General features: G+C 36.8%; 1 protein-coding gene across 1 annotated transcript; it reads right to left on the bottom strand.

The window, feature by feature from the left end:
• Positions 1-211: 211 nt before the first annotated feature.
• LOC113069979 (substance-P receptor-like) lies at positions 212-25730 on the bottom strand. Its single transcript, XM_026243125.1, has 5 exons — positions 24915-25730; positions 16330-16524; positions 5123-5273; positions 2407-2603; positions 212-2087 (listed from the first exon to the last, which is right to left on the bottom strand). Exons 1-5 carry the CDS (start codon positions 25316-25318, stop codon positions 1772-1774), a joined length of 1263 nt encoding a protein of 420 aa, XP_026098910.1. The 5' UTR covers positions 25319-25730; the 3' UTR covers positions 212-1771.
• Positions 25731-26475: the final 745 nt, after the last annotated feature.

Raw genomic sequence — 26475 nt, 5'->3', positions numbered from 1 at the left:
GAATTTTCCTCCAGTCTTCAGTGTCAACTGATCCTTCAGAAATCTAAAATACTGATTTGGTGCAACTTTGGTGATCATAAGATAATTCTTAAAAAAAACAAAAAACATTAAAATGATAGTATATGAATATAGTGTGGCAAATGCAAGGAAGATCTAATTCAGCAGAAGCATCACAGAGTGTTCAGAATTTCTAAAAAGATCAGGAACAGAGCAGTGTGGTTCATTTATTCCCGGAATGAGCTGTCTGCACCTGCCAAACAGTGAGACACTTTTAGTTCACAGTCATTTACCGTCCAACATATTCTGAACATACTGCATCTTAACAAGCCTGCTGCTTGAAAAAATGAAAGCTCAGCTCACAAACATGCCAGTCGCATGGGCATTTGTTTTGGAAAATGGACACAACTGTCACAACCTCAGTCAAGAACAGCAGCAGGTGGTCACTTCAGCCCAACATCTCTCATCCTCCCCTTTTGTCCCATAATCCACTGTACCTCAGTATCATATTGCTGTGACTGTATAAAGGGAGGTGCCTGAAGAGCTAATTTTACTCTGGCCTTGTCCAGTACGAGGGGTGTGCACGAGTGAATGATTGTACAACAGAATAACTACAGAATTGGCACTTGACTAAGCCCCGCCTACTGACCATTCTCAGAAACGGTTGTGTCCATCTTAGAGACATAGGCTCGAAATGGGCCACCAAAACTACTACTGGTACCTGTAGGGCAGGGCTTAGTGAAGGGTCAATTATGAAAAAAAAACCTAATACAAAGAAAATGAAGGTAAGTAGACAGGGCGAAAAAAAAAGAAGTCGAAGGAAACCTACAAAAATTCTCCGCACATCACATTTTCCCCTCACAACTATTCTTCAGAGCACACAAAATCAGGACAGGCATTCAAAGCTTTCAACACCATGCATTTGTGTTTCCAGGCACACCTTGAAAAGTCATTTAATAACGTTCTTTATGTTTGCCTGTGTAGCTACAAGGTGTTGATATTGGCAACTGAATTTCACCGCCCGGATCGTGGCTCTAACTGACCGTGAAGATGCCGTAATCTCTGCCCTCTGTGTTTTTGTTCAGTCTCAGCCAATTTAGAGATTTTAAAGGCAGTTTATGCTTACAGAAAAAAATCTGCTGCGAAGTCTGCAGTAATCTCCCACCTGCAGATAAAGCACTGAAGGAATCCCATGTGCTCAGGTATCATTTGACCCAAGTGAGCCATTGTTAGAGACTCCACGGATTAAGAGGGGCACATTTATTGATATTTCTTAACTTATTCCTATTCCTATTATAGTCGGGTTGTTGTAAGCCAAATGAGAGACCAGTATAAGCGGTCATATTCAGTATTTACAGTATACTGACAGACTTTTCCACTGCATCACGTCCATTAATATAAACATTTAAAATGTCAATTTTTGATTGCAGGATAAATCAATCAGGCTCTCATTTAAGTCAGCACAATGCAATATGTCATTTACATCACTACGGTAAGGAAACCGTTCCCGAAGAATCAATGTAAATGTTCCTCTAATCATAATTATAAACCTCATGAATAGAACGAGGCATGCGTGAAAGATGAAGGATCGTTTGAAATTAATAACACTTAGCGTGTGTGTACTCAACCAACTAAAAACACATCTGCACACATTCAAGGTATTCCTCAGGTTTTACACACTTGGGAGGGGGAGATGAGGATTCTTCAAACGATTACATCTCCGCAGAGGTAGTGGCATTCGGTCTCCTTGAATCGAGCTTCTGCACTCTCATTCTTATAGGTTATTACTGGAGTAAAAGCTGGTGGTCTCTGACATGGTTTTGGAGATGCTGCGAGAGGACGAGCCATTGGAGGGAAACTCCCTGGAGGGGCTGTGAACTGCCGGTCTCCCTGCGGACCCCCTGATGCTCCCAAACATGACCTTTTGGCCATCCTGCATCACGCAGGACACGGCGGTCTCCATTCGACTGGCCCTGTATAAACTAGTTTGGGTTCGATGGTACCGGGTGGACTTGAGCTCTAGCCCCTCGTAGGATCCCTCAGGGATGCACGGACACCAGTGGAATGCTTGCTTAAATCCGGCACGGAACCTGAGGAAATGTTTCGAAATGTAAGAGATGAATAGACAGATAATGATTTGGGTTTAAAGTTGAAAACTGACTAGAGGATATTAAAGCTTTGTTGTCTTTCAAAGGCTTTTGTGATGGATTTTCAATATCTGAGTGAGGCAGTAAAACCAGGATACATTAGAGGATAATACATCACAGCATTGGACTGTATTTATGGCACAAAAAGATGGATCATTTTGAACAATAATGATATTATAGCGAATATTACAGGGACTCTGGAAAGAGCTGGATGTTCCTGTGTGTGCATCAATTACTGTGTTTTCTCTCCAGGTGAAATTACCTGTCATTGAGGCAGCAGTAGATAATGGGGTTGTACATAGTGGAGCTCATTGCCAGCCACATGATAGTCAGATAGACCTGCTGAATGAAGGGATGCTCGAACAGGTGCGGGTAGAACTGGTAAATCAGGAAATAGACGTGATAGGGGAGCCAGCAAACAGCGAATGTACATACCACCACAATCATCATCTTCACCACCTGGAGGTCGAACAAAGAACAGAAAATTTAGGGATTGGTTATATGTTATTCTTATAAATTCAATATCTGTCCTTCAAACTGATTTCCTTGGCTTTGCATGCTGCCCACATTGTATGAAAACTTGCAGAATGCTGACAGACATAACGTTCCCTAATAGTTTTCTTGAAAGCTTTTAGGTGGTTCAATGGGCTTAATTTACCACCAGCAAATAGAAAGCAAGCGTGACACTGAAAATCACATTAAAACGTAATAAATATCCAAATCTATATTTCAAAAATAGCTTAAATTACATTAATTATATTTGAAGGTTTCTATGATACAATGTTCTTCTATCCCAGCTTACTGTAATTTAGAGACAATTTAATTCCCCTTTAAAAAGTGTAATGATTTGTGTCAGCCCAACATAGACACATTGGTTTAACCAATGCCTTTAGTAAGGAATACTCTGGAGTATAAGATTAACATGAGATTGGAAACTGTGTATGGTATGTGCCCTCTAACTGATTTCTTTCCCAAATTTTATTGACTACTCTAAAAACATTCAGGTTTTTTCCCCAAGGCATTGTTACCATATGATGCTGTCATCATAGCTTTTAAACTATTTATTGTTATGATTTTAAACTGTATTTAACCTCAGAAGGATCTCAAAGTAAAAAGAGGTGATAATGTCTGTGACTCTGTTCCTTGTTTTGTGTGTGTTTTGCTTCCCATGTGCTTCCATGCCCTTATTTGGTCCTTCCTGTTTTGTCCTAATAGTTTACAATTTGTTACAGGTGTGTTTAGTTATTATTCTCATTTCGCTGTGTATTTAAAGGGGTCCTATTATGCACTTTTATAATGTTTTGATTTTGTCTTAGGGGTGTACTAGAACAGGCTCTCATACTAGGTTGTTCAAAAAACAAATTATTTGTCACATATTTTACATTATTAAAACAACTTGAGTAGTTCCTGTATCAAATGAAGCCCCGCCTTCTGAAATATGAAGTGTGCTTTGATTGGTTAGCTGGCCTAGTGTGTGTTGTGATTGGGAGCACTTGGCGTGGTTGGGAAATGGCATGCTCTTACCATTGCCACCTGCGAGCTTTAGTGTAAATACTGCATCAAAACAAATAAATTTGAGCATGATTTAAATCCAGATGATTTTAACCACTCTAAGTTCACCTGCCTTGGGAAAGCTAGCATGCTATTGCATAGTGATAACACTCATTGTCTTCTCTAGTGCAGCTCAACCAGGTCTCAGTATTTGTCAGTATTTGAGATATCACAAATACCAGAAAATATGAGTTGTAGTCCAAACAAGTCGTTCGTTGTAGTTTTTGAAAAGTGATTTTTGTTAATTAAAATATCTCCTTTTGAAGTGGACCATGAGCTTTGCAACTTTACAGATCTCTATTATGCTCAAACAGCAACATTACAGACTAACTAAAGTTGAAAAAGTGAAAAAGCATAATAGGACCCCTTTAAGTTTGAGTCTGTGTAGTCTGTGTTTGTCTGGAATTGATGGTCAACCCCTCGTCCTACAGTACATGTGAGTTCCTGTCTGTGTGTTCTTTATTTGGATAAATAAAGACTGTTTTCATGTTAATCCTCTTTGTCTCCACACTCCTTCATCTCCTCGTCTCCGCCACAGTAGGTGAACCCTTACAGTCTGATTTTGCGGCATCTGTGCTTTAAAATTAAATTATTAAAATCGTATTATAATTATTATAATCTTAATAAGTCAGGTCAACCCTGCATGTTTGAAACATTTGAAAAAATATATATATTAGAAATTTAGAAAGGTAATCAAAAGTAATCAAATGCAATTAGTAATCATTATGTAATTGCATTATATATATATATATATAAATACTTATTACATTAAAAAGAAATACTGAGTGTATACTGGAGTATTTTTTATTTGTATGTGAAAGGTAGGTCAGTTGCCTTAACCTACTCTCATTCTACAACACTGGAGATTCCTGATCTACATTCAGCTTGAAGTGGGCATGAAATCAGCATGAAACCACAATGACACACTGCCAGAAGCCAGAGCATGTAGTAGAAAATCCCTCAGTAACCAGCAGACTGTCAGAGGCTCATTGATGCTTATGAAGCTTAAACAGAAGACGGGGACATACAGGCACTCAGAGGTAATAAGTCACATTGTGTCAACATAAGTACTAACGATGTGTGCTCAAAAAAATAGATACAAATATTTTGTGTGAGGAAGAAGAGGAAGATGGTAAGATTATATTATAGCAGTGGTATGTCAAATAAATATGGGAGACTTCATATCCTTTAAGTGTGGTGAATTAGGCAGACTCACACACACAAGAAGCAGATGGACCTTCTCACTGCGGGTGAGTTTCATAGTGATTATTTCATGTGGCCTTGTCTGACCCTCCTCCCCTTGTGTGTGAACCCTGTCTGCTTGTTAACTCTGAGTTTGGTGTCTGACCCGGACTGTGTGTAGTCAAATGTCATGGGCTTAAATGATGATGAAAAAAAGAGAAGCAAGAGGATGGTGTGATGAAGACCTTGCGTTTGGCGGTCAGCTGCTCTTGGTAACGGTCTGATGAATCTCCTGGGATCTCACTGGCCCACAGAGTCAGTCCCACCACCAGGTAAGCACAGCCCATCACCAGCAGAGGGAGGAAGTAAATCAGCACTGCTACACACACAAAATACCTTCAAAAGGATAGATAGATAAAGAAAAAAAGAATTTAGATTTTAACATTTTTGCAACTCAATAATTTTTTAAGAAGTATTAATAACTAAATGTGCATGTAAATTCAGCATTCTTAGTCACACCATTTGCTGTTTTAATTTCCTGGTTTTCATGCAAATATATAATATTTTATCCATCTATTTTATTATTTCATTTATTTATTGGTTTAATTTTTTAACTCTCATTCCCGATCTTTTGTTTATCTCATATTATAAGACTAAAGGTTATGACATAACATAAGCAGCAAAAAACAATATATTGTGGCCATGAATTAAGAATTTGTTACACAATTTTAACTAAATTAAAATGAGTACAATCTCATTTTGAGTTCACTCAAAAATTCTGCCATTAATTATTGCGCACAAAAAGTATTCTTGTGGCTTCTTAAAATTAAGGCTGTCACATGGACTTTTTTATCGATGTCCTTACTATGTTTCTGGGCCTTGAATGTGGTAGTTATGTTGCTGACTATACAAGGTCAGAAAGCTTTCAGATCTCATCAAAAATATCATAGTTTGTGTTCCGAAGATTACAATGGTTGTACTGTTTGGAACGACACAAGGGTATGTAATTAATGACAGGATTTTCATTTTTGAGGTTAAGTATCCTAACGAGGAAACTCTTTAATAAAACGTGACTACAAGTCAGTATGTCCATTTGTTCCTGCCGAGGATCTCCATGAAATGGTTTATTTCAATTATTTAATCTAATAAATGCATTCATAGGAAGGGAGCAAAGAAACAATAGGTGAACTCCCCCACACTCTTCAGACTGTAATTTACAATTGCACCGATTTTTTATCTGTTCTTATAACATTTTAGCCTTGCCAATTCTCTGTCAGACTGTCAGTCTCAGAGTCAAATTGCCTGTCAATCTAGGCACAGCTCATTTCTTAAGCCTAATGCACTGGATCTAGCAAAGAGCATGAATCAAACACAGTATTCCAGACATGCGAAGTCACATTTCAAAGATGATACCAAAGATGATTATATAATCTCAAATTTATCTCTCAAAAGCAATTACAAAGTGAACTAGACCCTGTAATGTGTGAATTATTAAATAAACCTGCAACACAGGGAAACAAAGCAAACCAAATTGCATCACGGTCTCCTTTAGTTCACAGTCTTACTCTTTTAAAATGCACGGTGCTGACTGGAAATAGTGTGACAATAGTGTATGTTTTCTTAAAAGTAGCTCAATAATGTTGAGGTTTCCACATCCACAGATGAAAAATTACAAATATGAATGAACATTTGTGAATATTATGTGAATAATCTGATCATAAATATTGTAACACACATGAATATTAATTAGCTCTGTTTTAAAGTGATATTAAACCATCCATTCATGTTGTAATCGATATTCATCAGACAAACCAATTTCAGCTTGGGTTATGTGACTGCGCTTATTTAACTGCTTTTTCCATAAAATGAGGGCCAGACTGAGAGATACTGATATCAGGAATGCAACCTGGCAATCTGAAGACAACACAGGGTTCTCTTTAATGTTGTTGCTTCCAGTGATTCCCTCCGTGAAGGAGTTTTAAACAAAGCCATGATTAATTATACTTCCATTGTTTGGTATTCCTTAGTGACACAGATGGAATGCTGTCATCAGGAGTCTTGGACTTGGCTCCATTCACCTGACCCCTTCCTACGCTAACAGCTTCTCCATGGCTGATGTGAAAGAATGTGACCAGGAAAGATGATTGAACCAGGTACGGCACAAAGGAACTCTGATGAGGCAGTTAGTCGCCTCTCGCTGACCGCAGCTTATACCTCGCTCACCATTTGACTTGCAACTAACTGCAATCAGGAAAACAGATGTTGAGAGAAGCAAAAGAGAAGCCGAGAGATTGAGAAAGAAAGCTTAACATTTATTTTTCCAGTTTTTGATTCTGATGTTACTTTAAAGAGTTCAAATAAAAAATCTAATCACTCATTTCAGGAAACCAAATTCACATTTATAGCAATCAGTGCACTATTGACAGTTATTTTTACTTATTGCATCTTGATGTTAAATTGTTGACATTTTAGTTTTTAAAATGTAAAGAGATCAAATGTTCACGCAAAAAATGTCATCAATTACTGCTATTCTCATCTTGTTCCAACCTCATATGAATTTCTTCTGTGGATCACAACAGTAGATATTTTGAAAAATTGTCTCTGTATTTTTTCTATAAACAATGACAGTGGGGTCTAATGTTATTTTGTACACCTTACACTTTCATTGTATGGACAAAAATAGTTTCAATACTCATCAGAATACTGTATAATCTTTATGAGAGAAGGTCAGCTAAATAAAATGTAATGTAAAATATCTGAGCAAACATAAAACTTGCTTCACATTACATCTCTGCATAGAACATTTACACACAAGGCCATACGACTGCAGCACATCTGCACAGAACATCGATTTCTGAAGAGAACAAAGGTTTGCTCATTAAGATCCATTACGTAATGTAGCTGGATGGTTTCAGATTACCAAACAACACAAAGCGTGAGCTAATTAATATCATTAAGCTCAGGTTGTGCCAAATAGCTTTACCACAACCCATCCATCTTGTCCCGACCCACTCTAAAACTCATTTGACGCCACGTACGCACTTGCATGCATTCCAGTACATTTAGACTAGCAAGGTAAAAATCCAGAAAGAAAGTGATTTTTCATCTGTGGATGTGGAAATTTCATCAACATTACTGAGAATTTCCCGTATGAAATATAATCGTAGTTAAGTGGCGAATCGTGGTCCTAATTCATTGAGTATATTAGAATGCCATATGTCAGAACAATCGGTCAATTCACAGTCACAGGTAATGAAGAGATGCAGCAAGATGCCAGCTAGACTTTCAGTGTCAAAGCCAAGACTTTCTACTTCCACTATGACAAAGTGCCTGACAGAACGGTGTTAAAAAATAAAGGAAGAAAGAAAAACCGGCTGCCAGTTAAAAGCGATGGCTCAGTATCACACTTCCAATTTGGTTTACACCTTTCAGATTTGGAGTGTCTGTTTTTTCCATGAGCGAACAGCGCGAGGAACTGTCATGCAGCAGTAACTCACTGATATCTAAAATGCTACTGTCACTGTTTTGTTCCAGCAGCAAATATAGGTAAAAGGAGCATAAAGAGCATCACAATACATGTTAGCAACTTAATTCTCACGCAAGAGTGATTAGAGTAATTAATGATACATACTAACAAAGTTTGCTTTTTCAACACCTTGCAGATAGGACTAATTCATTAATACTCAAGTTGGAACACATTAGGTACAACGTTTTATGGCTTTTGTCATACAAAAATTAAATAAAGTAAAATAAAATAAAAAACAGCCTCAGCTAATAGTGGAGGACATTTGCAATGGAGGGAGAAACTGGCAATTATTTAATTTGAATCAAGCCCAAGAATTTGCAAAAGTATGCATTGAATCTAGATTTAACCCTAATTATAAAACAAAGGTTGCTTTTCCTCATTCTCACCTCTGTATGTCCTCTAGCTTCTCCACTAAAACTTCCCTGGATCTCTGAGTTTGAGTCAAACATTTGCAAAAACAATCTGTGAATTTGTCCTTTCAGGATTTGGACACATCAGTCAAATATCGGAATAACAGGAAGTGAGAGAGACTGGAACATCTGATATGGTTTACAAGTTTTGGAGAGGGCAATTATCCCTTATTTAGCTTTACTTTACATCATATCGCTACCACCAAATGTTTGACCTATTATGGAAATGCTCAAATGACTTTGTAACAAAATGATGTGGCCAGTGGCATAGCTAACGGTGGAGAAATTATATGAGTACAAGAGTAAGGAAAAAATTAATTTAGATAAGTTGAAATTACTTTATTTTCTTTATATGGAAATTGTTGAATTGGGCAATTTTGTTTGTTGGTTCTCTTTAAATGCTATTTTTGTTGTTATTATTTAAGTTATTCAAAATAATGTTAAACAATAAATATGAATAAAACAAATCAATGAATTAATAAGTGTAATCTGAGAGTGATCAAATGTTAACGAATACATTATTGCTGTACGTTCACTCCACCCACCCACAATCCCTGCTGATACTGAGACTCAAACCCATGGCCTTTGATTATTAGTCAGGCCATGACTGCCTAACAAACAACTATTCATCAAAGTAACCTGAAAACAATGCTGCATTGTGTTTTAAATAGATCATACGTGACAAAAACATTAATAATTTTACAAACGTTTTTCTATCTTGTAAAAATTGGTATTTCTTATTTCAAAAGCACATATTTACATGTTATTGAAATGTTTGCTATTTTACTTTTTGCACACTTGTCACCACAGCAGATCTCTTCTTTATACATTTCTATAACAGCTACCTGATGTGTCTTTTATTGTCTGCATGCATTGTTCAGTCTTTAGTCACCTCATTAGAATGAATAATTCATAATAGCTCATATCTGTGGAGTATTTTGAGTCTGTAATCTCTGGACAAAATCAAACTAGCTGCACTGCCAGTTCTTCTGGTTGAGTTTCATAGCAATTTGCAGAAATCAATGCCGCATGGAGTGCACCCTGTCAGATCCAAATTGAGGAAAGCTCAATTTCCCCCCTTTTCTCGCAAGAGCTGAGAAGGAAAGAGAGAAGGAGGTAGAGAGAGATGAAGTCTGCAGCAAGCCTGTGGGTCGCCCAAAAAAGACATCTAAGTTCAAGGCTAGGCAAACTGAAACAGACTGACCACATGCTGTTAGTGAGCTGTCAGTTTTTAGGTAGGGATGGTAGAGTAATGTGTTATCTGTGAACCACTATCAGACAGAGCCAGAGAACATGATGAAAGGGTCAGATCAGTGGTGGGACGCTGAGATAACATCATACATTTCTGCACTTTTTGTAGTCACACAGAACTCAATTGTTAGAACTTTTTTTTTCTTGAGCAAATTAATATGCTATCTAGCTACTTTGTTGCTAGGTGGTGTTGGCACAGTGGATAAGACACATGCCTTTGGTGTGAGAAACCTGGGTTTGAATCCACTGTGAGACACCAATGTGTCTGAGCAAGACACTTAACCCCTAGATGCTCCAGAGGTGTGCAACCTCTGACATATATAGCAATTGTAAGTTGCTTTGGATAAAAGCGTCAGCTTAATGTAATGTACTTTAGCTGGACTGCCTGTTGTACATTCATAATGTACACTGTGTTTACAAATGCTTCGTCAGGTTTGACTGTTTATTTAAATGATGAATAAAATAAAGGAGGCCTTCCACTCCCACATTTCTTGCACTAATATTGGGCTTGCAATAGCCAGACAATTTTATATTGGAGGAATAATTTGAATTCTGAACTCCTTTGTTATGGGCCTACCTGGAAAAATCCTCAGCGAGCCTCTCTCTGCACTCTGTTATCTGCTCTCAGCTACCATTACCTGCCAACATTAGCTCAAATTTAGTAGTCTTGTCATCTTTTAATAATCTTTTAAAGAGATTTTTGACCTGCCTAATTTCCAATTATTTCGTTTCTATCAATAAGGCAATTTGTTCAAAAAATTATTCTGCCTGAATCGCCATAGCATGACTTCTTAAAGCTTGAACCACACTCAAAACATTGTACTTCTGTCATTTATAACCTGATTGATAATATTAATCCAGGCCCTCCAAGTTGATGGGACTGGGAGAGGAACTTGGGATTTGAGTTATATGATGAACAAATCTGGGAACGTAATCTTGCTTTCATTCATACATCATACACCATCCATTTGTGCAAGACATAGCTTGATACAGTGCAAGAGTTTACATAGGGTTTACTATACTGATGCTAAATTTGCTCAAATATATCCTTCTGTCAGTGATGCATGTAACCGGTGTAGGAATACGCCAGTGGATCTTATTCATATGCTGTGTATTTGATTAATGGACCGAAGTATTCTGAAGGAAGCCATAGATCTTGATCTGAGTCCACTCTTGGCCATTTTCAGCATGACCTTTCAGTGAGGGTTCAAAAGGCTATAACTTTTACTACTTTGTAAGCAATATATCTCATTCTTTTAAAATGGAAAAATGCCTCACCCCTACTTTGATACATGGCTGAAAGAGGTGTTTGCTTGCATTAAATTGGAAAAAATTAGACTGTCACTCATTGGTTCTTTTAGGACCTTTGATAAACTGTGATGCCCCTTTTTAGATTATGTGTTGAACTCTCTTTAAAGAAAGAAAATAATATACTATAAAATACTACAATATTTTAAAACTTTATGGCGGTCTTAATTTATTCATTTTCAAACATTAAGCCATCAAGATTTTGTTTTGTCAGAAAACTGCAGGGTGCCTTAGTTCACATATCGTTCACATATAATTTGCGCGCTCAAATTCGTTATTTCCAATGTAGGTGCGCGGTATGCGCACTCGTAATGGAATCGCCGTGGTCGCGACACGCACGCGGTGCGACGCGCCCGTTTTTTCCATGCGCGTCCTACGCATCGAGTTAAATACATTTCAACTTTTCAGAGAGCCGCAAGCGCACCGCGGGTCATGTGACAAGAACTAACCAATCAGCTTCATCCTTTCCAGTAACAACGTTGAAAGCTCAGCTAAGATGAAGGAACAGTTGATCATAGTTGTATATGGATTGCCATTTTGAAATAAATTTAGTAGCAGAGCTACTGCAAGTGATTTTTAGAGCTGAAAATCCATTTATCCTTTGCTGAAATTTTCGCGTCTTCATGGAGAGAGCACGTCATGGTTGCTTAGCAAAGGCAGACGCCTCAGGAGCGCTTCTGCCCGAGCGCTTTGGAAAGCAGGAGAAAGCGGTGCGCCTAGCGTTTTCCACGCGTTTTAGGCGCGATATGTGAACAGCTCCTTAAGCATCTCTTTTGTTTATAAGTATGGGAAGATGGTTGGTGCATGTTGCATTTTCAATTGCACATTATAAACAACCCAGATTCAGAGCAAATTCAGAGATTAATTTGTGTGGAGCAGCATTTACTGTAAATCGAGATCCTGAAAACACTGAATCATGAGCTTCATGCATCTAAATGAGCATAGTGCCAAACTTCATTCTGAAACAAGCAACACATTTAATTAAATCACAGCTTTTGTGATTTGATAATCACAACAACCCAAATCGCAATATTAAAATGAATCTTACAGGCTTTCTTCTTTTGTATTCTGAGAAGAAAGAAAATCAGGCTATTTGGGACCTGGGACATGGGGATGAGTAAATGAAAACAGATCTGTAATTTTTAGGTGAACTATTTCTTTAAATGAAACACAACCAAAAATTCTTTCTCTGAATAAAAAAAAAGAGGAAAAAGTAATCTGGGTGGTCTGAGTGTGTATGTGAGAGAAGTATTATATACGTAAACCTGTGTGAATGTTATCTGAGTAGCATACAGATAATTTGTCAGCACTCAAACATAAGCATGAGCTCATGTCAGGTATGTCACATGTGAGCTTTCATAACACCGGACTATTTATACTCTGGCATGTGTCTACAGTCTATTATAACACCCAGCGCGGCAAAGCCATGAATAAGAGCCAGACAGTGTGCCGTGCAACACTTCTAACCCAGTTCATGTGGTATAAAACAGACCTAGTGTCATTTCTAATCAGAATCATCTATTATGTTAATGTGAGACCGGTCTCATCTCATTTTGGCTCTCTTAACCCATCTGTACAAGTCAGTACAGCTTCATTAGAAAAAAAAGTGCTACATACATTCAGATGTGGACGGTGCGATTGTTAAGGATGCTATCCGTTGCTGACTAGATGATAATAACACTCAAAAAGTGGATTTACAAAAGAGAATTTGAGTGAATTTGTTGTTTACAATATGTGCTAAGAGATTCACACAGGCTATTCACAGACTGTTATTGTTTCATGTTTGTGAAATTAGTTCAAAGCTCAGAAGATGTAGAGATGTGATAAACTAAAATATCTCATTTAAGACAAACAAGATGACTGCCACGGTATGAATCTAATCTTTAAGCTGGTGTTGATGAACAGCTCACTGCTTACAGTGCTGAAGACAGTTTGGTCTCCTGCTGAGTGCATCCAATCTCATGTGAAGCTGAAGATGTTTGAGCTCAGCTTTTACTTCCTGTGCATGCATGCTTGTCAGAATCAAGATGCTGTTAGACGTTACTGGAGTACAGTGCACAGCAAATCATTCTTACTCAGTATTTTTGGACTTCAAAATATCTGTCTTGCTTAAAGCAACATAAAAGTACTTGAGAAGCAAATTTATGTATGGATATTAAACTTTAAAACCCTTTTTCTTCATTTCTAATTATATTTAGGATCCCTTACAATATGACATTTACTAAATAAGGCACACCAGTTAGATCCTGGTACTAAGGATTTTTTTTTTCTTATTTGCCTTTATTAATGATAAGTATATAAAATGATATATTAAATTAAAATAAAAAGATTAATAATAATTAAAACATTTCAGTTTGTCAGCCCGAGGAGTTAGGCTAGATTATATTTCCACAGAAAAGTTATTTTCCCACATTTACTTTTTACATTTACTTCTATATTTTTTCTTCTTCTGCAAACTGTGATGAATATAAGCTATTTAGTTTTATTTATTTATCTATTTATTAAGTTATATTTGTTTCTTGCAGTGAACTTGAATTCTAAAGAAATAAACTGTGCAGTAGAAAAAAAAATTATGTGTTAGCTGGTAGAAACACCAGCAAAAAAGTTTTACATCACAGCTCAACCGTGGTGTGAAAGACACGGTAATGGAAGAGGGAGTTCGGGGAAAAATGTGAAATGAGTTAGTGAGTAAGAGAGAGACAGTGGGGTGCTTAAAAGGGAACACCTTGTGTGCCTTAGAAAGCTGACTCCTTCACTAACATAAAAATAAAGACCAGCCCTTCTCACTCACAGCAGTAAAGACTGACAGAAAGAGGAATAGAACAAGTGCACCAAAGTTGTACGAAACTGAATGAGAGGGAGAGGCAGAAACAGGGGATCGAAATATACAGAGGTCATCCAACAAAGAAAATAATACAGACAGAAGGGGTGTAGAGAGGCTTTTAAGGCACAGGGTGATAATTCATAGTAACACCACTTTTCTCTGGTGTCTTTCTCTACAAAGATAATAGCAGTGATACATCAAATCAAGAAGAAGAATCTTGTTAAGAAGAAGTTTTGTTTTAGGTTTAGTATGTTCAAGTGTGTTAATAAGTAATAAGTGTTTTCCAAAGTGCTTATTGTAATTGTTTATTAATTAGCAGTGGCAGCAATGTTCCCTTCAGCACACATTTCTCATGCTCACCAAAAATGCTAACATGTGTCTATTGCAATAATATATCAGAAGAGCTTTTGAACATTTCTAATCTTAATGTTAAGGTTTACATTTCTTTTTGCAACTTGGATATGAGCAAATACTCCACAATAGATACCTGATATCCGGATCAGTACGTCACATACACTTTTTGTCGAAACAGTTCACTGTTTAGCAGAGTTATTTGTGCAAAATCAGTTTTCAGGAGTTAAGCGGTTTTGTGACATCACAGCTGGAACATCTGTGCACCCCCTCCCCTGCAACTGGCCTCATCGTGTTTAAAAAAAAAGTGACGCCCATGAAAACTCTTTGCAGAATGATCTCGGCTTCTAATGGGCTCAATGTACTGAACCCTACTGGACGATGGCTTTGTAAACCATTTTCACAGCACTTGACATTAGACCTCAGCCAACTTTTTGAGAGTTAATAACCACAATATGGAGGTGTAGCCTAATAATTATTGGCGTCTGCTCTTGTAAAGCCATTGTATTTACCCTTGGGCAATATTTCCAATTATTGTTTGCTTTAATAGTCTTGCACTCTTGTCTTTTCTCTCTCTTAGGACCATGGCTTTCCTGTGTTTACTGTTTTCTTTGTAATGAAGCTCCTCTGTGTTATTACATAAGCCAGCATTTAAAGGGAAAAGGTAGCAATGGTTTTTGACTACAAGCAGGGGCATAAATTTCGTCTTACAGTAGTGGGGAACAATAAACATAACATTTCTGAAAAGCAATTTTTGAAGGAGACAATAAATGATACAACTAAAATTTTACTTGAAAGGAAAAGTTTACACAGAAGAAAGACTTACTACTATTAGTGTAACAGGGAGACTGTCAAATTAGACAACTTAAAGCTGTTTTGGTCGCGCCGTGAATGCCCTTGTGTCCGTTGTAAATGTTACTATCCATCAAGCAGGTAACATTATTATTTCTAACTTAGCAGACTCAACGAAAAAACACTACCATCATCTGTATTATAGAGAAAATAATAATTTAATCCGATATTTAAGTGAATAAAATAGTTTTGACAGCTTTGGAGTTCCATAGCTATTGACATTGTTCTCTCTCACCACACTGTGTGTGTGTAGGTGATGGAGTGTTGCCAGGTGTTTGCAACAAAACCTGCCCAGTTGCTACTCAAAACTATCCTAAAACTAGCCCAATCGCATTTCGAGGGGGGTTCCCTGGTAAAAAACTAAATCACGCTGTTGGGGTAAAATATTTTTTTTTCAGCTGGGTTGTCTTATTGGGGTCGCGTCAACCTGCGGACAATAGGAAAACTGTGGAGTTGGCAACACTGAGGAGATGTAAAAATGGAAAACAAGCAAAATTGGACTAAAGCACTGTGGGGCAAGGGAGGGGAACCTCAAAATGTTTTCAAACTTAAAACGCATTTTTTTCCCCATTTGCGTTTGTGTTGTTTTACTGCTTACAAAGTTAGTTAAAGTCTAACAACTTTATTCACAATACAAAGTGTGGTTCTTAATCATATAATCATATTTTAGGGACACAACCCCCCCCCCCCACCACCACCACACACACACACCACCACAGGATTTCTGCCTATGTTCAAGACTAATAAAGGTAATATTTTCAGTAATATCTGGAAACATTGGTGAAATTTAATCTGGAAAAGGAGTTCTCTGCACCTACAGCCATAAATCTACATTTATGAAGCAAATATTCAACCTAAACATTTTCCAATATCAGCAAATAGCGTCATGAGGTAGTATGCATGCTAATTAGTTAAAAGTGAGATGTTTACATGGTTTTGAAGTCCAGGACAGTGTACTCAGGCCAGTCGATGTAGCAGACCACCCTGCCAGGCAACTGGTCTGTGTCGGAATAATAGTATTGGGGGAAGGCCAGCAGGAGAGCCAGAACCCAGATTACCCCGATGACCAGCTTCGTCTGAGTTGCAGACATCCTCTGCTGCAGGGGATGAATGATGGCCATATATCTGTGGAAGAAAAAAGACAGATGTGCTGAAAGCTCCCCATCTGTTGTATACAGAGATATTTAAATTATTATTATTTTATTTATTTTTTAACTTTAACTTATTTCTGGTTGAACAAAAAATGAATAAAAATAAAATATAATTATTCAAAATTGAACAAAAAAATGTATTATTAAAACAATTAAAGCAATAGTCAAATAAAACTATCGTCAGGGCATCAAAGATGTAGATGAGTTTGTTTCTTCATACTCACAAACATGCAGCTTTTATTAATTGATGTACTGGATCGTGTGAATTACTTGTGCATTACTATGTTGTTTTTATCAGCTGTTTGAACTCTCATTCTGACGGCACCCATTCACTACAAAGGATCCATTGGTAAGCAAGTGATATAATGCTACATTTCTCCAAATCTGTTCGGATGAAGAAACAATGTCATCTACACTTGTGGCAGCAAATTTTCGTGTTTGGGTAAACTATTCTTTTAATGCACTTTTTTGGTTCAGTAAATATTGTCTGTACTAAATGTTTTCGTTCTGCATTATGTATTTTATGCCATCAAATATATTAAAGTCTGAAATGCATGCGTTAATTTGATGTTAATTGAATTATTTCGAGTCTTAATTATCAAATAATTAATTATTAATTAAATAGCATTTGTTACATAAAATATGTCTGCTTGTGGATTTGACTCTCATTTCACACTCTTATTTCCCTGCTGTGATCTTCATTGATACTTTGCAGCTTAGGTTGTGCTTGAAAGCCTGAGATTGTACTGCTCTGCACTCTCAACAAGGTAAACTGTCACATCAAGTGACTTCATCACATCCACACACACACACACACACACACACACACACACACACACACACTGTACAGCTCACAAAAATCTATCTCAGTGTTATCTAAAATAAATCCTCTTAAATCATTTGCTCCAATATGGAGCTTTATCATTATGAAACAGAATGAAAATGTCCAGAGAGTAAATCTCCCGAACACAGCTTACAAATCTACTGAGCGTATACAATAGTTGATTTGTGGAGTTTTTAGTTATGGGTTTCATGCTCTAATACAACAGGCTAGTGTATCATTGTGATAATATGAGCTCTGCAATAATAAAGAAGATCTGTTCCAGTTATCAGTTATATGGACAGTGAATACACTTGTGGCAGGATTTATTTAACTTATACTTTTTCAGTTGGAAGAAACCTCACAGAACTTCATGTACCACTTTCAGACTGTGAGATGGAATGAAAGGCCAGAATGTGTCAGCATTTTATCTGAAGAGTATAAAATTGCTGTGTTTTCCTCAGAAGTTGTGTACAATGTGTGGTCTCTACTAGAGTTGAGAACCAAGATTTTCATGGTGTTCGGTTCTGTTACTGGTTCTCAACGTGAAACATACAGTGTGACCAGTGAAGTCTGATTCTTGTGCGAATGACTCTAACGAGATGTTTAATTTAAGTGAATCACAAACATTTATACATTCTGAACAGTTTCTCAATAAATCTGACTGATATACTAAACTGCAATTCAGTGGCGAGGCCAGAAATTTTAAGCAATAGGACCTTTGTGAAATTAGCTCGAGTACCTACTCTCAAAATAAAGTAAATTATTTTACATAAGATAAAAACAAGGATACAAATTTCGACAGTTGAAAGAGAAAAAGGTTAAAAAAAATACAAGCTGAAAATATATGCCTAATCTGAAAATAAAAATGTGACTTTACTTGAAAATGTGATCTGTTATACACAACAGATGTATTGTGTCATAAATCTTTGAAAAGGTTAATTGTTTCTCATAGGCCAAACAACATCAATTACATGTAAACAGTATACACATGCGGCTTTTGGGCCACGTTTTGGTTTGTAGCTTCAGCAAACATTAGTAAACCCTAATACAGTAGGTCACATACATTTATGTAAAGTAGGTGTTCTCAATTCAAACAAGTCCAAACACAGCATAGCACACTGTTTAGATATTGAGATAATCATCATAGAGTGGCATTATATTCCACTTCACTAAAACCAAATGGCTTCCAAGATCCAAATGTGTGTCATTAATCATGATGCGTTTTTTTCTACACCATTTGAAAACGTTGGAAAGTTCAACCAATCCACCTGCATTTGAGATTATGGGAGGTACCTCTGGTCTGGGGAAATTTCACTAAAAAACACTGAAACAAATAATTTCAAATCATGAGGTTGTGCTACAAATAATCCTTATCTGTCAGTTTTGATTGAATGAGCTGTACATTTTCCTTCATGTTCTATGTTCAGACGTCAGGAGAATAACGTAACACTTGGTATTTTGGTGACATGGTATAAGAATAGCTATGGCAAGAGCTCTTTTCAATCCACTGAATGCTTTTCCTTTTTGTTTCTTTGTATGAAATAAGACAACACTGTGCATTTAATGTCTGATCTCCCAATTTAATTACAACGAATCATTCATTGGAATGCTCTAAGAATCTCCAGAAGGTTCAAATCTCTAGGTGTATATATATTTTGTACTAGAGTGTTTCTAAATCAGGCAAATACAATATTTGTTATCAATCAAAGAGATGAAAATCACTCAATATTACCACTAAGTGTTCAGGTAATGAAAATTTCTATAGGTCTCCTCTGACTATAATCTGGTTTACTATATTAACTCCAGGCATGGCATGTCAGGGATCTGCAAGAAATGGGACCCAAATGCAGAATGAGCAGACAAGGGTATTTTATTAACAAGACAAAAGACTGGAACAGCTGGGGAATTTGCAGTGAAACAGTTCAAACAGATGGGCAGACAACAATACGGGCAGGAGGGATGACCACTGAGACAGTCCAAGATGACCACAGGCCCAAGCACAGAGTAGGCAGCTCCAGAGGAAAGGCCAGGTAGACACAGGAAACTCGTAGCTTCAAGTGAAACTGCAACGTCACCAGACTAGTCGCCAGGTAGAGACTCACAAGACCAGAGACTTGACACGTGAGGGAGGTGAGCTGCTTCCAGGCAGTGGGGTACAGTGGTCAGGAAATCCGAGTGGGGCCAAGACAGGACAATACACAAAAACAAGACTCAAAACGACACAGACAATTGAAGACAAAATTAGAACAAAGCAAAAGAAAACCAAAGCTTTAATCCAAGAGTAAGAACAAAACTCAATCCAAAACTGGAATCACTTAAGCAAGAATAAAAGAAAGTTTAAATCGAATGAGAAACAAAACTAGATTAGAATACACAAAAAGACTTCCTTTTCTTTTAAACTAGACAAAGCTAAAGACCAAAAAGGATATAAACAACTAGATAAGAGATCAAAATAATGATCAAGCTCAAAGGGATAAATTCTAGGCCAAGAGATGGGTAAACACCAAAAACGAACCAGCAGAGACACAAGGAAAGAAACCCTAATATATAGGAAAGTACACATGAGGATCAGGTGAAAACAATCAAGCAGACAAGGGCTAAACAAGGGGGCGTGACCAGGGGTAACAAGGAGGTGGGACAAGGGGAGCACGTGGCAGAAACAAACAAAGACAGAACCATGTGCTTAGACACAAAACAACCAGAGAAACATGGAACAGAGACAAGATGGACAGGGCTGTCAGGGCAGGATCCTGACATGGCAGTTATGGTGGCTTCTGTGGCACCCTCCCTACAAGCAGAGCTCTTGAGTAGGTTCCCTTTTATTTCTTTTTTAGAATATTGACTCTGTGTCTCATTTAAAGTGACTACCGGCCTCTCTCAGTAACTTTATTAATAAGTCTCCTTATCCAGATTGTGCAGATAGGAACAAACTTGTCGTACAATTATACCCACAGGAAATTCCAACGTTTGGCTATTGTTTTGTACTTTTCTTTCCTTCTCCTGATTAAACTTGTTTTTAATTAGTCTCTAACTTCCTGCAATGTTCTAGTCTTAATATTCACAACTGTCCTTCAGATTCAAAACCTGAATAATGATCAATTTATTTTAATAAATAGGTTCAGGCCAATTGTTAGGCAGTTGTGTCCTTGTTAAGACAAATGTTTTTCTTCTGGGTAAATTTAGGGCCCCTGCATGGACTGAATACTTATGCATTATGAATCATTTCTGCCTTTTATCTTTTTTTTTTCTTTTTTTTTAAGAAAACCAATGTGACATTGAAATGAAAAGTCTGTCACCATTTACTACCTTTATTTTTGTTCTAAACCAATATGACAGACTTTCTTCTGTGGAACACATATGAATACAAATCTTTCCCCTTTCACCTTTAGTATGTGGGAAAGCGCAAAAGAAAAGTGAAAGCAGAAAGATTGGCTTCAAATTACAAAAAAAAAACAAAAAAAAAAACACGGTTTTATCATCATTAAAAATAAATTCTGAAGCAATATGACAGCTCTGTGTGAAGAACAGACTTTATAGTTCCACTGTAGCACTTGTCGCAAATATTGCACCACATGAAAAAACTAATGGCATCTGATAATTAATAGTTTTAAAACACCATTTTTGCAGTCCATAGCCCATGACTTCTGAAATACATTCTGTACAAAATACAAGTTTTGAAAGAAGGTATTAATAAATCATCTTTTATGGGTGTTTTATAGTGCATTCGCCATTTTGGAGTTTGACAGATCAATTCCCATTTTACATTATTTCTCCTCATATGGGTTTAGAAAAATAAGGTCCAGTAAATTATCATTTTGGTGTGAACTATTACTTTGAAATTCAGAGCCAGTATAAAAATAAAATATCAAAGAGAACAAAAAGTAATCTTAACATTTAATTTAGTAATATGAGAGAACTTCCACTCTGCTGATAATGGGGAAAACTTACAGTTAAACCACCAGCAGGCACCAACACACACACACACACACACACACATTTACTTAACTATCTAAATGCCATAGGCGTAAAAAATTTTTTACTGTTCAAACTGTATATTATATTGCCCTACACCAACCCTACACCTAAACCCCTCAGAGGAAACTTTCTGCATTTAAAAAAAAAAAAAACGTTGTTTATTTTTATACGAGTTTTACAAGTTAGAACATCCACAAATGGAGATTTTTGGAGATTTTGTCAGGTTTAGCTCACTTTCGGGTACAAATTTTTACCCAATATATGTTTAAGTAGGTATACACCCACCCACACACACACACAAGCTTATAAGTGACGGACAGACAGATTTTTTTCCATGAATTTGTTTTCAGCCTCTCCAGTCATACTCAGTTAAAGTGATGTCCTGAAGGACAATATGATTACATACAGTGCCAGAAAAGATGAGTGAGCAATGAGGAACTGACAATAGACTCATGGAAGAGTCTCCTGTGGTTGAAGAGGTCAGACGCAGCACCAACATGCATTCAAGCACATCTGTTTGACATAAGTAGAGCTCAGGGCAACAGATCATCAGTCTGAACAGCGACAGGGCTAAATCAATAACGACAACATGCTATAGGGAGCAGAGATGGACAGTGCAGATACACAATTTGATGCTTGCACTGCTTTTCTTTCAAATTTAGCTTCTGTCTGATAATTTGATTAGGAATCTTATTCCTGCCACAAGAACCCCCGAGCTGTGTGTCGTTTCACCAGCACACACACTGCTCTTTAGCATGCCGTCACAACTCGGCTTTGAGGAGTGTGTGCTTGTCAGCATCTTTATATGTTTTTAAATGCAAGAAATTATACAAGGAAGTAAAAACAGCTGATAAGGGAGACAAGTGAGAATGTGAAATATTATATTTAGAAGCAATAATTTATTTCTACTAAAGCACTCAAGACAATTATGTCACACACAACAGCTCAACCTAAATGATCTGTCTGCACAGAGGTGACCGCCTTGCAGCTGTTTGTGATTGTACACCTGTCTGCATGTGTTAACAAAGCAACAATGACTCAAGCAGAACAACAGAGCTGAAATCTGGACAGGAAAAACACCTCAGCCAAAGTGCTTAGGAGAGTTTGTATTGGAATAATTAATTATCTTAATTATGCAATTATTAAACTGTACACAACAGCAAGTCAAAATAAAGATCAATATCCATCTAAATAAATGATGAAATATAAATATTATAGTATACATGATTTAAATCATATATATAAAAAAAGTAATATCTAAAATATATAATAAATAATTTTATGATAATTAATTTGTTTTTGTGCTGGACCTTCTTAAAATATAAAGGGTATGGAGAGACAGATATATAGTGACATTAAATAGATTACAGAAAAAAAAAGTAGGGTGGATTTTTGCTTCTATCCAGCTATTGATTGGATGGAGGCGAATCTGAATGTGAGCTTACAGTCAATTGCAAGATAGGGGCAGGTTTAGACTAAACGACTGGAGAAGTATGTTTTTCACTAAAAGATAAAGCTACAATGTTTTAATTTTTCAGAAATTAAGGGCCAGAATTAAATGTATGGATGATTTGTACATTTACATCATACATTTATAAAATAGATATAGGGTGCATTTTCATTTCATACAGACTTTATTTAGAAAACAGGTATAGGGTTCATTTTCATACGGACTTTAACAGTTCCTTCTAAAACTATTTAAGGTTTGTCAGAAACCAAGTATTCTGATAATGCTAATTAAATGTTACTTCTACATTACATCTTTGAGCATAATTCAATTATCAATCCTCCTATTGCCCATTAGTTGATAGTAATCAAATCACTGCCTGACAGAAATCACTTAAAACTGACAGAAGATAAAACAGGCTAAAATTCTACTGAAACATTCTATTCACAGAAGTACCCAGAGTGCTTATTGAAAAGCTCTAGGCTCTGTAAATTTCTTCTTTACAAGAAAAATCAAGGCATTTGCTTTGTTTGTAAACTCATGATTAATTTGCTATGTATGATTACAAATATGTTTAGAGAGAATGTAATCGTGGCTTGCTTTCTTCTTCTTCTTCTTCTTCTTCTTCTTTTTTTCCAAAGAGTCTTCCTAGGATAAATAACCAATTACTTCTCCAACAAGTATTTCCTCTATAAGGACCTGAAAGCACAGCATGGTATTTCCCTGAAGCCCGCCCTCCATCTCCCCTATGGGTCTCTCAGGTAATAGAATTTTAAAGAAGTTCATGTTTCTGCATGTAGATAGATGAAAGCAGGCACTGTTTTTTGAGCATTAGATGTGCTGTGTCAAAAGGTTGGAAGAAATGACATCTTAGAATTAGAACAGGGTGATGAAAGGTCAGCTATTACCTGAAATCTGGACCCTCTTGTAAATAATCCCTCATATGCTACACATGGTAATTGAATGAAGAAACAAGGCAGACATAGCACTCTTACAATTACCTCATCACCACTCAACCACACACACACACACTAAAGAAATTAAGGTTTCTAAACAATGACTATGGAAGGTTATGAGTGGGATGATAAATAACCATCATCTATCATATGACGTCACAGACAAATGACAGATAATTCCTAATATGGACTTGAAAAGAGCTACAACATTATGCTTGTGTTTGTATTGTGATGGCAGTACTAATCATTGCTAAACATTACACAATTATTACTAGCACATTACTAGACTTTTACACATCCATAATAACCATAGTTCTGTCAAGAGTAGAGTAAGATGCCCCCCCCCCCCCATCTTATTTTTTTTTCAAAATCACAATTAATTAATTTTGTAATTTTATGGGAATGCCAACTGATAAAACAGTGATCAGTGACATTGTATTATGTTGAATACCAAAGTTTTGTGTGGTGCGTGTGTCTTCTTAATGAGAGATCTTGGACACATTAATGTTTTTAAATTTGTAGAATGATATATATATATATATATATATATATATATATATATATATATATATATATATATATATATATATATATATATATATAATTGAAACAATACAATTAAACCCTTGGGGCAAGATGGCTTCTTTGAATAATTTTACATTTTGTGCTATGACAACTAATCAGCCTTTTTTTGTTATTTGTATTTTCTTTTAATAACACATTGGCTGATGCATCATCCTACTGGACATATGTCTAAATATGTTAAAATTTAAAAGTAAATATTCCTCCATTTTATCATATCATACTGCTGTTACTGGTGTTAAACCATAATAAATTAGTATGGAAATTACTGATCAGTGAAAGAAGCATCAGAAAAGCACAATCTTTTCTATTTTTGACCAGGGATGGCTAATATCAAATTACAATTTATTTTCTACAGTCGTTAGGAAACCATGGCTATTTTTATAGGGGGCTGAGAACGAAACTAACTAATTATTTAAATGTTTTGCACTTTTATATTTTATATACAATAATGAAGTTTATATTTTGTTCATATTTAATAGCAAAACATGCAAAGAAACATTATGTCTCCCCACGCGCACTGCTGAGATCCGCGCGTATGGCGCGTGCCACGGTGCCACAATAGAAACGAACGAACTTACCTGTCGAGCGCAATCGCGGTCATTGAGTATATAGAAGCGAAGACGGCGGCTATGGGGAAGAAGTTGTGGAACCGGCAGTAATAGAGTCCGAAATACCACTCATTGTGCACCGAGTAGACAAAGTTTATAACGGTGTTGAATGCGGACATTGACGCTTCAGCGAAAGCCAAGTTGACGAGGAAATAATTCGTCACGGTCCTCATGCGTTTGTGCGCCAAAATGATCCATATCACCGTGATATTGCCCACAACGGAGACGATGACAATTGTGCTGTAAGCCACTGCCCAGAGCACTATTCTCCAAACCGGTTGCACAAACTGGTTCCAGTATATCTCGGTTTCATTCTGCGCCGTGGTGTTTGTCCAGTTACTTTGGAAGTCAATGGAAGTGATGGACGAATCCATACCTATTGGAGAAAAATGTGCAATGTTGTTAAAATGTTACGTTTTTTTTTTCTTCTTGTTTGTTTGTTTTGTTTTTGGCTGGATGTTGTATTAATGTTCAATCGACCATGTCTCCTTGAGAAAAAGTCAAATTATTGAGTTTCATGACGCAAAAAGTGTTCCGATTCGTATCCCTCAAGTCAGTTGTATTCAGTGATATAAGGAATGATGATCCCTGTGTTTTTTTTTTTTTTCAAAGAAGACAATACAGATCGTAACGCCCTGTTCCTTCACTTTTCCTCACCACGAAACCAATTTTAGCTCTCGGTTCCACGCACCTCACTCCTCTGAGCGTCGCTGCCAAGTGCGCAGCGCGCGCGCACACCAGCAGATGCTGTGAACACGCTTCTGAGAGAGACTGAAGGGACGCGTCCTCTCACATACAGTTCTCTCCTTTTAATACGAGATTTGAGTAATCTGCATATGTGATTCACAGCTCGCCAGGTGTGCCACGCAGGTTGGAAAATTATGTTTGGTCGGGCTCAGATGCTGTGCGAGCACGAGATAATGAAACAAAGAAGAATAAACCAGTCATTGGATGTCGATTCAGAGCTCACCTTTTATTTAAATTGGAAGATGCTGTATGGTTCTTTCGGGGTGTACAGAAAAAGGCTAATATAGGTCTTCAAATTTTTGGAGAACGATGTAAATTATTTGGTATGATGCTTTTTGTCAGTTCCTTTCCACATTAAATCACTTATTTACTTATTAAATTCTAACTCATTTCAATTTGACACAAGTAATTCAGTAAAAGCTCACGGTCTCCACCTGGTGGATTCATCTCAGTTCGCGTTCAATTTAAACTCAATCTGGCAGGTGGTTAAGACAATGCATGATAGACAATGCTATAAAGTAAATACAGTTTGTATTATTTTTCTGATAAGTTGTATTTGGGCAGCCTCAGAATCACTTTGGAACACTGACTGCAAGCCAGCATTTTCCCGACGTTAGTGCCATGCCTCACTGATGCGTTGAATGGGCACAAATCCCAATCATGTTCCAACATTTAGTTGCAAGCCTTCCCAGAAGAGTGTAAGCTGTTATGGCTGCAAAGGAAGGGATTAATTTTTTTTATTTATTCATTTATTTATTTATTGGCATGTTTTATGTGTTCAAAA

This window comes from Carassius auratus, unplaced genomic scaffold (genome assembly GCF_003368295.1).
Source record: "Carassius auratus strain Wakin unplaced genomic scaffold, ASM336829v1 scaf_tig00002602, whole genome shotgun sequence".
NCBI lineage: Eukaryota > Metazoa > Chordata > Actinopteri > Cypriniformes > Cyprinidae > Carassius > Carassius auratus.
Note: the sequence above shows the minus strand (reverse complement) of the source record. Positions and strands in the feature narration are given on the sequence as shown.

Bases quoted from the DNA above. Each gene is read 5' to 3' on its own strand.
- LOC113069979 (XM_026243125.1), bottom strand. From the start codon at position 25,318: ATGGATTCGTCCATCACTTCCATTGACTTCCAAAGTAACTGGACAAAC. The intron at 5,274-16,329 runs GTAAACATCTCA...ATCCTTTTGAAG, and splicing joins GTCCTGGACTTCAAAACCAT to GTATTTTGTGTGTGTAGCAG. The intron at 2,604-5,122 runs GTCTTCATCACA...TTCGACCTCCAG, and splicing joins AGCTGACCGCCAAACGCAAG to GTGGTGAAGATGATGATTGT.